This window comes from Mugil cephalus, chromosome 3 (genome assembly GCF_022458985.1).
Source record: "Mugil cephalus isolate CIBA_MC_2020 chromosome 3, CIBA_Mcephalus_1.1, whole genome shotgun sequence".
Classification (NCBI taxonomy): domain Eukaryota; kingdom Metazoa; phylum Chordata; class Actinopteri; order Mugiliformes; family Mugilidae; genus Mugil; species Mugil cephalus.
The window spans coordinates 16,230,335-16,243,407 of record NC_061772.1 but is presented as its reverse complement, the minus strand read 5'-3'; the positions used below and the strand labels follow the sequence as shown (position 1 = coordinate 16,243,407).

Here is a 13,073-nt window from a genome sequence, read left to right as displayed (position 1 = left end):
AAACGTGACACACTATCGTGTTGCTCCTGCTCTGATCAGTCGAGATGATCAGAAGCCTTGATGCATCTTTCTGGGTTCTTTATGATTTAGTAACTGTGCATTGTCGTCTTCTCCTGAAACGTGTCATGGTTTATCTGCTGAGCTGGGTGTGATTCCGTCCTCAGTGAACCGCTGTGCTGGGTGTGACTCCAACTCACGGTGAGATTTCTGACTTCCAGCCACGGCACTCTCACAGAATGATAACTCAGCCTCGTATAACATACTCGCTCACACACACCACGCAAACACCCGACCCCCCCGGCGAGGTTGCATTCATCACATGATCCTAGCTTCTCTCTATTGAATGTGAGCGCATTACTGGTAAACATTTGTCAGGTCTATAACTTGACCATATAGCTTTAAGTCTGTCTAACCTCACACACCTTTCACATACATTTTGAACACACCAACGACTACCAACTAATTACAGGAGGAGCGCACGAGACACATCTACACATTTTCACAAGTTTTATAAGCTACATCTCGTGGCAATGATCCAGATTCCACATCTATTTAATGCAACTTCTGACGTTACGGAGCTGGCGATTTGAGATTGTCCCTCTCTTGCAAGTAACTATAGACTATAGAAACTCCAAATGTAAACACCGTGACAATTGTTTGTCTGTGCTGGAAACCGTTCCAACCGGCCCGCTCTGTACATACCATGGCAGCTGCATGTCCGAGCGTCCCGGCGGGCAGCGCGCTGGCACCCGTGGTGGTGCTGACGCTGTTGGGGTGGCGTATGCGGACAGCTGGCCCAGTCACGACGGCAGGAGGGGTGCCGCCGGGCACTGGTTTGACTCCCTGCTGCGGGGGCTGTGTCAGGGACTGCTGACTGTTCAGCAGAGACAGCCTCAGGGCCGGGAGGCTCTTCTGTTGACAGGCAGAGGGAGGTCAGGTCAGAGTTTATGGTCACAGACATGTATGACAAGCACCGTACACAGCTGCAACAACAAATACTGCTCCGCTTATTAGCTAATTTAGCATGATGTTATCACGAAAATATGGTTACAGGCAACTAAAAAAAACATCTGCAGAGACGTGATGTGGCCCTGCTCGTGCATTCTCTAGACAATGATTCATGTGGTTTTATGCGTTCAAAGTCGTTTACTTCTACACCAAAATTGCTGATTTCAGGATAACGGAGCAGCAGTATGCTTTACGCTGTAAACAGCACCACCAGAAGTCATTGATGTCGACCTGAGGACGCGATATTCTCCCATACACACTATTTCAGGCAGATTATTGACGTAAGCGAGCTAACGTCGTATGACAACATGTGTTTGTGGCCGGGCTGGGCGGCCGAGCCCCTTGATGTGACGCTCATTGCGGCTGGCTGAAGTAACCTGCTGGCTACTGGCAGGGACAGCTTCGGGCTCCACTGTCACACACAGTCAGAAGTCAGGCCAGAGGTGTCTGTGTGTATGTGTGGGGATGTGTGTGTATATGTGTATGTGTGCATAACTCCACTGTCAGGCCTCGCCATCACTGGCTCTCGTGCCAGGGAAAGCACTACTTCAGGGGGTCGGTTTAGGAAACTGCACGAGAGGGGCAGCTTAAGGAGCCAGGTTAGGGAATGATTTAAGAGGCAGGTTACAGAGGATCAGGAAACAAATTTAGGGGTCAATTCCGAATGTAGCCAAGGGCCCCAAATGAACCGAGAATATAGGGCCCTGCTCAAGAGGGTCTACTTTATGAGGGAGTAATAGGGTTCACTGCTAAGTGGTCACTCGGTTTATGTAAAAATATTAAGATCAGGAGAAGTGGAGAAGTTTCGCCAAGAGTGTTAGTGCTTCACTTAAGTGAATCATGGCCTCAGTCAGTAGAATATGATTAAAGAAAATGTTAAAAAGACGCTCCCCACCTTGAGAAAGGGCACCAGGTAAGGTTGAGGAGACGACTTGAGCTCAGTCTGCAGCCGGCTGGTGAACTCCTCTGGTTCAATCTTGGCATCCTGTTGGGCGAAGAGTAAAGATAAACTGCACTTTACAAGAGAGGCCAGACAGTAAGTTTAATACACCACGGCGAGGTGATGATCAAGTACTGGACTCTCATCGTGGCACCTCGGGGTACAACTTAATGTGTGACTGGGTATGAGCAGAAAATTCATCACAAAGAAAAGAGGATTTTGGAAAGAGTTTCATGCTGCCATCTACAGGTTTGACATATTCAATACAACAGCATATTGTGTGTTTCACACTTGATGAAAAAATTGAATTTCTGAAATACGAGATTTGCGCAAAAACTCTACAAAGGAACACTACGTCTGCCTGATATGATCAGTGTCAGTTTGTTTGCTTATAGAAAACTCACCAGCAGGTCTTGAACCAGAGCCTTAACGTTCTTGGAAGTCTCGGGGGACGGAGAGTTGTGAGATGCCAGCTTGATAAGTGTTGCCAGGAAATTCTTACACTTTTTCACATTCTCTTGCATTTCCTGTAGAAGATGAGAAAAGTATGATTGACCTTCTGTCAAAAAAAAAAAAAATGAGATCCAGGCTTCGTGAGACATGTCAAAGTTTCAGTAGCCTTGAAATCAATTAATGAAGGAAAATAACTATGGATGGAATATTTTAGGATTGAGATATTACTGAATATCTATCTATTGGAGTGGTAACTGGTGGCTGACATGAGTTGGTACCACTCATTGTACAAAAACAGTACATTTGAAAAACATCTGAACAGTTCCTCCAGTTACAGGTGAGTATCTGGTCATTAACAGACGCGGGTCATGTGAGTTTCAGGTGAGCACCAAGCAGAAATATATCAAATAAAGACTTAACCTCTCTACCAGTTATTTAGGACTGAAACAAATCCAGTTGCCTTCGTTTTTGGGTTTTTTTGGACATATTGGACGCACCACGACCTGAATGACTGAGAATCTTCACATGACAATCAGATTTAAGATAGTACCAACGATATGTGTCTAAACCTTATGCGGCTTCTCAAGCCTCATTACTGGAGACACATATGCATGTGAATGTGTATGTACTGTATATCCCCGTGTTCCTGAATGTGCCTACGCACGACTTCACAGGCTTTATCTGTGCCTTTATGTCTGCGTCTGTATGTCCTTGGGTTGGCATGAACTAATGTGAATGTCTGAGCGTGAACGTGTGTGGGCATGTGTGAGACTCTTTGTCCATGGCCAGCTCTGTGTGACGTGGTGCGGCTGTGGTTTCCGGGCTGAGCTTGTGACACAGCCAGCCTCCCAGCAGATTTGATAGCGCCCGTGCCCTTCAGTGTGGAGCGTGGGCGGTGGCGGTGGTGGTGGTGGTGGTGGTGGAGGAGGAGGAGGAGGGGCGGCGCGGTGGCAGAGGGAACGGACCTGAGACACGACAGGAGCTCCGGGGGCCGTGGCGATGCCCGTCTGCTGTGGCTGCACTGGCTGGGAGGGAGGCTGGGCCGGGGCCTGCGGGGCCATAACCACGGGGGTCTGCTGCGGAGCCGTCACAGCCACGGCCGGTGCCACGGGGGCCTTCTGGAAGAGCAAGGAAGAGACAGAGAGATAAACAGGACGTGACGCTTCGCTCGCAGCAAGGCCACAGAGAACAGGAGGCAGGCGCCACAGCGCTCCTGTCACATCTGGTGTCCTGACTTCAGTGGACATCGCTTAACAGACAAGGAGGAGGGAGGGGAGGTGGTGACAGGCTAGAGGCTGAGAAACACAGGAGGCCATCTTTTTCTTAATAGTCACCTACCTGACAGGGGAAATCTTCAAATCCTCAAATGAAGGTTTCTTAACGGCCGCTACGAACACTAATTTTCTGCTTTCTCTTAACAGTATGCGCGTGGATTAGTGACACAGGTTTTGCTCGTCAGACGAGGCGCCATGAGCAGTCTCTCACTCTAAAGCCCTCATCACCTCTTTTGAGTCTCTCCGGGCCTGTTCACACTTGGCAATAAAATACATCCTGCGTGATGCAATGGTAAGTGGACAGTTCTAAATACAGGTGTGAATGCACCCGAAAATGCAGGGGACACATTAAAGGTCTGCTCACTTGAGTCACACACAGACGTTGGCAAGGCCACATCATTGTGTTGTACTGTATGGGATTATATTCTAATTCAAAGGGTAATCTGGATTTATGATATTAGTAGTGGAAACGCTGGATCTGGATCAGAGCCTCCAGTGGTTTAGTTCTTCAGAAATGGGTTCAACCTAAAATAGTATCCTCCTCAGTGCAGAACTGGATGTGATGATGTGTAGCCAGGGCAGCAATACCTGGCAGCTATAATTTAAGTTGCTGGGAATCCACAACTTTACTTTTCCAACTATCTTTTTTTTTTTCTAAACAACTTGCTTTCAAGATGTTACAATAATAAATAAACCACATGATATTTCTCTCCTGAAATTGCTGTAAGAGGTACTTCACCCACATCAAATACTATATTTTACTCACGTTGGTACTGTTTAGTTTATCTACGCTGCTTCTTAGCCTTACTGTGGAGATTTCAGAACACCACTGAGCCATGGCACTGATTCCTGACATCGGTATTCAAGGAGTCAAAGGCAAAGACATGTGAGAAAGAGGACTGAAACACATGCGAGAAAGGAGGGTTATCTCACTGGGCGAAGTGCAGGACAAGAGGAGGAGGAAGAGGAGGAGGAGGAGGAAGAAGAGGTCTGGAGGGCAGGGCTGGAAGGAGTGGGAGAGGGAGTCGGTGCCATCTTGGCCGGGGTCAAAGGGCACTGCCTGGTTGTTTGAGAGGTCACAGGAGACTGCTGGAAAGAAGTAGAGCAGCAGAGAAAGAGAGGAGAGGAGGGGGGAAAAAACAGAGGAGGATAAAGGTATCAAAGAAAGCGGGTGACAAAGGGGAAACAAAATACACACAACCCCTCTGAGGACACACCGAAAGGGAAACAGCGACGACCGCGTCAGCTCCGGAGAAAAGAGTGAGGAGGAAGGAGCAACCGGGACAGCGAGAGTGTGAGAGCAAGAAAAACAGAAGAAGAATAGAGCAGTGTGTCTGGCAGACAGATAAAGGAAAGGTCACGACAGCAGGAAAGAAAAAGTAGGGTGGGAGCACGGTTGTAGAGTTGGTTGGCCAGGTGGCAGCAGGTTATTCTATCATTCTGCTGAGGTCTGATGGTACAGAAGCCACCTGAATGTCCACATATGCAGCTGACACTTATATATACGCAGGACTCAATGAATTTAACTGGTATATCCGTGGTTTTCTTAATGCAGTTGAATGTAAACAGGGAAGAATCAGAGAAGAAAAGTGTAAAAAATATTCTAAATTGATTGAATTTAGAAAGTTGCACAAACCTAGCAGGGAAACTGCCTGAACGGCTACGCATGAGCTACTTTTTTATGATAAAATCACAACAGTTTTTATCCACAGTATGCTCACATCGTTTATGTATTACTGTGTCACAATTTTTTTAATTTCGTTGCCTGCGTTTGATTATTTTAAGACCTTTGCATTTGCAGCCTTTTGCTATAAAATGCAGAAAATACCGACTGTGCAGATGTTAAACGAAGCCGCTGTTTCCTGGAACACTATATTTCAGAGTGAAATTAGCTCACCTAACTGGCATTTGTTTAAATGAAAATGAAAAAAAAAAAAAAAACACAATAATTTGTATGACTAATGCAACTAATAAAGAAATTAACATAAAAAGCCATCTGCAAAGCCCCTGTTCCAGCTAGAAATATGATTGTGCATTCCTGTCTATTCCTGATACTGACAAGGACGGTAAACCTGATTTTAATGTCACAGCAACAAGGAAACATGTTAAAACAGAGTCGACGACCAGTATGTGTGTGTGTGTAGCTCATGCCTCATTCTGCTGGAGCGATATTTTACTGCACACTCTAAGCAGGAGAGTCTGGTTCACTCAACGCTTCAAAACAAATGAAAACGATTCATTTGGTCACAAAGGAATGAAGTCGTGAGCTGATGTGCTTCAAAAACTAAAACTGTGAAAGTCAAGCAATGTGCCCTAATGACACTAGTTTAAAAGCTGTTTAACGCCCACAACACAATATTTTGAGATAGAACCATTATGAGTTCAGGGAAGAGATAAAGTTAATTTAATTACTCTTTCACATAAACACCATATTTAAAGAGACTAATTCTTTTACTATCATTTTCAGATTTGCTTGTGAGATTCTTTGTGAATGTTCACATCTATGCAACCAAACACCATCAAACACACGCCTTTGGTAAGCATGCTCTGTTTCATGGTTAGTCCATGTGCAGAACAAGCTAAATAGTGAGACCTGAACAAAATGTCCAAATCATAACCAAATCAGACAAATACAGAGTAAAGTCGATCACAAAATATGTGTTCAAGGTAAGTCACACAGTGGTGACTGGAAATACCACAGGTTCTCTGAATGGACGCTAACAATTACTGACATAAAGACGATTTAAGCTCAGACTGTAGACCTGTCACGATAATCAATAAATCGATAAAATGAACTCGAAAATTTTGCCAGCCTTGATATATATCGCCATGTGCATGCCTATTTGTTTTCCTCGTCTCTCTCTACCAAAGAGGCTGGAAGCCTTCATCCCGACAGTCAACACTTAAGTGAGGCATTTGGTCGACAAACAAACGAAAGTTTGCTACATTATTAAAGAAAAGCTGCCCTTTACTGAAATTCTGTTTTATTTTTATTATTATTTTTGTTTGTTTTACTTATTTAGGATATTTAAAAGCTCTTGACATTTCAATTACAACATCAAATACTCTTGAGACATAAAAGTTTATCAGTTTGTTGTTTCTGAAATGGTGACAAGAGGGTTCACTCTGTGCATCGGTCTCAGCACCTGGGAGCATTGGTTCCAAAGGGATGAATGGAGTGAACTCTCCTGTCAGTCATCCACTCTCTTTGTCTCAGTGGGGGCTTGGGGGTGGGGCCAATAGCAGCAAGTGATAGTGATGTTCGATACCGCCGATTTCAGTAGTAGAGTAAAATTCAGGCTTCGATATGGATACTTACTGTGTAAAATAGACCCTAATGCATGGAGACCTGGTATCGGAAGTATCGACATCTCAGTATCAATCTGCAATCACTAGCAAGAGAGCCTCGTGAGGAGTAGAGAGCAAGGCAATGCCGGTAGAAATTTGTAGGAATGAAAGGGATGATTTCAAAGTCGAACGCCACAGCCCCAGTGTGAGAACATCTTGGATTTAAACCGAATGAGCAAGGTGGGCCCATTAACACGGACGAGCCAGTTTGTCGCAGTGGTTTGAAAGTAGAGCCAATTCAACCAACTTGCACGTGCACATGAAACACAATCACTTGGGGAAAAAAATCCAGCTGGAGATGGAGAGAAGCCTTCATCCCGACAGTCAACACTTAAGTGAGGCGTCGACAAAGTAAATACAAAGGAAACAGCGAAAAATGGTGTGCGCTCATAGAGTGGAGATTGCTACATTACAAAAGAAACGCAGCCCTTTACTGAGAATCTGTTTTATTTTTGTTTGTTTTACTTATTTAGGATATTTAAAAGTTCTTGTTTTATTGTTTTTGAAAGGGTGTACTTGCATTATTATGCAATACAGTCACTACATTAGTCTCAAAATAACGTTGACAGTGATATCGTTTATCGCCGATAATTTGTGGGGCAATATATCGTCCAGCAAGATTTGTTATCGTGACAGGGCCCGGTCAGGCCAAAACAAATGTGAGTTCTGTCACCACTCACGTTGGTTTGTTAGCATATTTAATGGAGGAGGCCAAATGGGAGGGACAGGCGGTGAGAGCCAAACTGATGCACACTGGCTCATCTCTCACACACACACAGACGCTCATAAACACTTTCTGGCTTCGTCCCCGCTTCGGCTCTGGCACGCAGCCTCCCATTCACAGACAGGGCAAAGCACTGGCACACTTTGCAGACACACATTCAAAGCACAATAGGCTGTGCTTGTGTTGCACACAAATGAACAGACACGCTGCCTCGTCAAGGACAGGAGGAAAGAGGCAAAGACTACAGCGCGCAGGAGAAGAAGTGGGATAGAAAAAAAAAAGAAAAAACGTGGGGGAGGGAGTTTCCCCCTCCACTAAAAGTTTTGTAATATCCAAAAGAACGTTGTATTGAAGAGTTGGAGGAAGTGGGTGTATGTGGGATGAGCGGGGATGGGGTGGGGGTGAGGAGTGTGTGTGGGAGGGGGGGCGGTAGGAGCCACGGGGTGTATCCCACCGCCAGCTATGCCCCTCTCTCGCTCACTTTCTCTCCCTCAGACAGACACACACAAACACACTCTCTCTCAAGAACCCGAGCCTTGTTAGCTTTTTAAAATAATCAGGCAGTTGGATGATGAATGATTTAACAGGTATGGAAGGAAGGAAGCTCAGGATGCCTTCCGTTTCTCGCCTCAGGGTCATGGGAAGAGTGACAGGCCGACAGAGGGGTTGAGCTCTGGGAATAAACACCATTCCCTTTCATTTCCCTGCTACTGCTTTTCCTGTCGAGGCGGCATCGCCGCGGCCCACTAATTTGTCATCAGAGTGCCTGTGAGAGGCGATGACAATCTGCGACTCTCTTTTGAGAAGGGTTCGTATCAGGATGGATGCAGGTTGGCTAGTTGCGAGCAGGGAGGCGGCAGCGGGGTGGATATTGTGTAGCCGACGTTTCTGTCTACGAAAGCTGGGAGATGAAAGACTATATAGTGTGTGTGAGATTAAATCAGACAAAGCTTTACTTTTTTTTATACTATGGAGGTGTCATAGTAACCGAGACCTGATTTTCCTTCTCATCAATCTCAGGTTACGTGTCTGACAGTTCAGTCTGTAGTGCAGCAATAATACCTGGAAAGGTAACAGTAGCTACTGTACCACTAATACTATAATAGACACAAAGACAGTATGCACTGCTATTATACATGACGTATTTGTATTTTATCCTAGTTTATAGTAGGTTATTATAGGTGGACATTTATTGTCATTTTTGATTATTTAAGTCCAGGCAAATGTTCCTGTCTGCTTATTTTTTCAAATTCATATATAGTTTCAATACCACTACTTAGGTATTAAATCAGGACGAATACACATCCTACTGTAGCCTAAGGTGTTAGAAGAACAGCAAACAATACAATTTATAAGTAGAAACTGTGTCTCGCAAGAGGAAAGTCTCTCCCAACTAGAAAATGACTGAATTGAAGTGAATTGCTGCCCTCTAGTGTCAGTCTTTTGTCCTTGCCGTTAACGAGACGACGGGGAGCCAGAGATGTTTGGAGAGGGCCTCTTTACTGAACACGAGACGCCAGAACAAAGACTGTGCTGCTACATTAGTTTTGAACTCCTCAGATAAAATTAAGCATTTGGAACTGAATGAATAACGGGTTTCTTTCTCTATCACTGTATTGCTAATCATATGATTAAAGTCACAAGAGCTGTTAAAAGCTACTATTATTTCTGACGTACTGCACACAGGGCCGGATTGAATAATCAGCTGGTCAAATGACAAACATTTTGAAAGAAATGCTTGACAAATTGTTAAAAGTAAATTTCAATTTCAAAAGCTGAGGCTTTTGAAGTTTAGCACGCGTCAAAAAATGAGTTTCAAAACAAACAAGACGTGTTGGATGAGTTACACTTCCTTCAGCTTAAACAAAAACTGCCTTTAAAATTATTTAGTTAGTGAATTTAACATGAATATTAATCAATCAATAGTTCACTGTTTCTAGGTTCGCATACTTAAACATTTCAAAGATTTTCATTTAAATAATGTCCGTTTTTTTGCAAAATGTGCTAAACTGTGCTCATGCCCTACTAATAAAATTACGCAAAACCCCGCACAAAATCAAAGTTGGTGACGCTTCATTGCCCTCCGTGCTGTCACTCATAGTATTTCTGAATCAGGGTTTTGAATCTCAACGTGGGTGGTACCGGCTGTCGTCATAGTGGCTGTGCCTAATTCCTCCTGACTCACGGCTAATTCAAAAACGGGGACAGAGACGTAGCGTGAGTAGAGGGTGAAGCGGGCGGGTGACACCAGCACCACCACCACCACCACCACCACCACCCACCCGTCACTCAAAGCGGCCAAGCCCAGAATGATTCATAACTTTAAGGTTGGATATAATTGGAAAGGTCTATTGGGATTGATCTGTTTTCGCAGCCGGCATCAAGCGGCCTACAGCTTTTGTCATCTTTGGCGTTGGCTTTGTTTGTCATGAGGGGTTGCCACTTGGTTCCATCACCCAGACGTTGTATTTCTGCCAGAAGGGGTAAACGAAGCCAGCATCCAAGCGTTCGACTGACTACTTGACGACTTCTCACGGGCGACGCTGTTTGAATCTCTGACAAGTGAGGTCAAAAACAGAGGTGACAAAACAGAGATCTATACCAATTATTATTCACCAAAAACAGCCTATATAAACAAAGATAACACTCGTCAAAAGAGGTTAGGGCGTTCACACCTGGCAGACCTATTACAGCTCTGTTGTCATTGCAGCTGTCCCACTTGATTTACAGAGAACCAGTGGGGGCACTAAATCTCTAGTTACCCCATTATTAAAATGCAATTTAGTTCCAGAGGTGCGGACCCACCAGTTTGCAAATGAGGGATGTATCTACAGGTGATAATAAGCAAATTCCAATTAATGATTCAGCAGCTCGTTAAATTCTGATGAGAAGACCCCACGGAGTCATTAAGAAACCTGGAGACGTTAATTCTCCTATTAATCAAGGTTTAATCTATAGATAAAATAATCAAGAATATTCATACGTTGTAATTGTGCAGTTTAATATATTAATCACAGCCCAATTAGGGTCCAGAACTAAGCCGTTGATTTAATGGGGAGGCAACCCCCCCTCCCACCTCCCACCTCGCCCCTCACCCCGCCCCTCCGACATCGACTGTGAACTCGCATACAATCAGATCAAAGTTTCTCAAATTTAATCAGTCAGATTAGCTTTCACAAAGGTCAGCCGCCGTGGCATTAACATTGGCAGAAATTATGCAAAGTTGAAAAGAGACAGAAGCACACTTGAAATGTGGCCACGCTCTCGTAGATGGTAGCTGGAGGTTGGAGTCCTTTGTGTGTAAAGAAATTAATAAAAAAAAGGCCCATTAACTGGTGCTTCTAAACCAGTGGTGTAAAGTAAAAAGGTAAGTATATTTGTATTAGACTCAATTCTATTGTACTTAAGCATTTTAAACCCACACTACGTTGTACTTTAACCACAGCGAGTTCCACAGGATAACACTGTTCATTTCGCTGCATCACATTTATCTGACAGGTGGAGATTTCATAGCCTTCATAGAAAGTCACTGGCCACAATATTAGATACTCTTTTCTTTTCAACTGCTTGTTAACGCTCACCAATCAGAGCAGCATCTCAGTGCACTAAGTCACGCCGACACGGACAAGATGCTCAAGTTCCAGCCGAGCACCAGAACGGAGAAGAAAGATGATTTAAGTGACTTTGAACGTGGCACGGTTGTTGGTGCCAGATGGGCTGGTTCTGGGTATTTCAGAAACCGCTGATCTACTGGGATTTTAACACACAACCATCTCTAGGGTTTACAGAGAAAGGTTCTGAAAAGGAGAAATTATTCACTGAGCAGCAGTTCTATGGGGGAAAAGGCTTCGTGGGTGCCAGGAGTCAGAGGAGAATGGGCCGTACGAGCCCTTAGAAAGACAACAGTGACTCAAAAAAAAGAACTGTTTATTACAACTGAGGTATGCAGAAGACCATCTCTGATGGCAACACACTGAACACTGAAGGAGACCACACTTAATATCACTCCTTTCAGCTAAGAAATGATGGCTATAATTCACAAGAACTCACCACATTTGTACAATAGAGGATTTGAAAACATTTCCTGGTTTGATGAGTCTCGATTTCCTACTACACTTGGATGGTAAGGCTCAAGATTTAGTTTAGTATTTCAACTGTATTTGTTTTAAATTTAAGTAAAGTGCCTAATTGTATTTGATACATATGATTGCTCTAGGTGGGCTGGCAAAGTTTTTTTTTTTTTTATAGCACCACAAAACACTCTCACCGTCAAATTTATTAGACCTGAATTCAGCACCAGGAGCTGTCCCTTTCTTTACTGAATCTCTGTAATCAATCTTTTTTTTCCGTGGCCCTGGATGACATCCCTGACTCATCCCCTAACCTTAAAGAACAGCCAGTTTTCTGACCATTACTTCAGAGTCCCCCTGAGGAAATTACATAGACCACTGTCTCCCGGAAACCTCTGACTTCAGGTGTCTTGCATTTGACTTATCCGTCAGGTATTCATTGCAGAAACATGACGGGGATTGTTTAGTTTACCTCGCCATTACTAATAAGTTACTAGTTGGTGGTGATGGTAAACATGCACACATTAACAGATGTCTGCGGGTTATTTCCCAGCCAAAGTCCAGCTTATATATGTGTTCGGATGCTTTCACTGCTGTAAGTTATTTCCCAGTGCAGCAATAAATTACTGTGGCTCCATCCTAACTTTTTAGAAGCAGTGAGGCAGCAACATCACAGCGACCAGGAGATAATTTCACTTTCAAGGGCCCTTCTGTTTTTTAAGGCCACTGGTAGTAGTGTTTTATACATTCATGTCTATTGATGTAGGATAAGATTTGCTCAAAGGTGGGGGAGAACATCAAACCCGACACAGAATTAGGTAGCTCATTTCCTCCATGTGACATGGAAAGGATCGCTGCCTGAACTGTGCAGCCTCCGTCCTTGGCCCTCCCCCCTCTCCGCCGTCCCCTGCACAAGGACACTTGGAGCTGTCATAAACTCGTTCAGTTCCTCTTACCACAAACATGTGGCTGACACCCAGATATCCTTATTATTCTCCCATCCGATACTCTGGCTGACATCTCAGCATGAATGTCGAGGCATCAGCCGAAGCTCAGCCTTGACAACACTAACCTTCTGTTTCCCCAGGGAACGTGTCCCTCAATGAGACCTTATCATCACCACAGCGGTGTCAGCTTGGATGGAGAGCATCCTGGGAGTGACCCTGGGTGACAAATTGACACTGCAGCATTTGCCATTTCCGGGTTGATTCCTCCTTTACGAGATTCAGGAGATCTCACCCTGTTCTCAACAGGGA

General features: G+C 44.4%; 1 protein-coding gene across 5 annotated transcripts in view; it reads right to left on the bottom strand.

The window, feature by feature from the left end:
* LOC125005146 (transcription initiation factor TFIID subunit 4-like) overlaps positions 1 to 13,073 on the bottom strand; it is an 87,572-nt gene that overhangs the window by 70,292 nt on the left and 4,207 nt on the right. For 3 of the 5 annotated variants that reach the window (XM_047580194.1, XM_047580196.1, XM_047580198.1), the window contains 5 exons: positions 4,609 to 4,764; positions 3,367 to 3,519; positions 2,353 to 2,475; positions 1,904 to 1,993; positions 703 to 912 (listed from right to left, as the gene is read on the bottom strand). In XM_047580194.1, the coding sequence (XP_047436150.1) occupies positions 703 to 912; positions 1,904 to 1,993; positions 2,353 to 2,475; positions 3,367 to 3,519; positions 4,609 to 4,764 (732 nt within the window). The remainder of the gene's footprint in view (positions 1 to 702; positions 913 to 1,903; positions 1,994 to 2,352; positions 2,476 to 3,366; positions 3,520 to 4,608; positions 4,765 to 13,073) is intronic. The other 2 variants (XM_047580195.1, XM_047580197.1) reach the window with 2 other exon arrangements.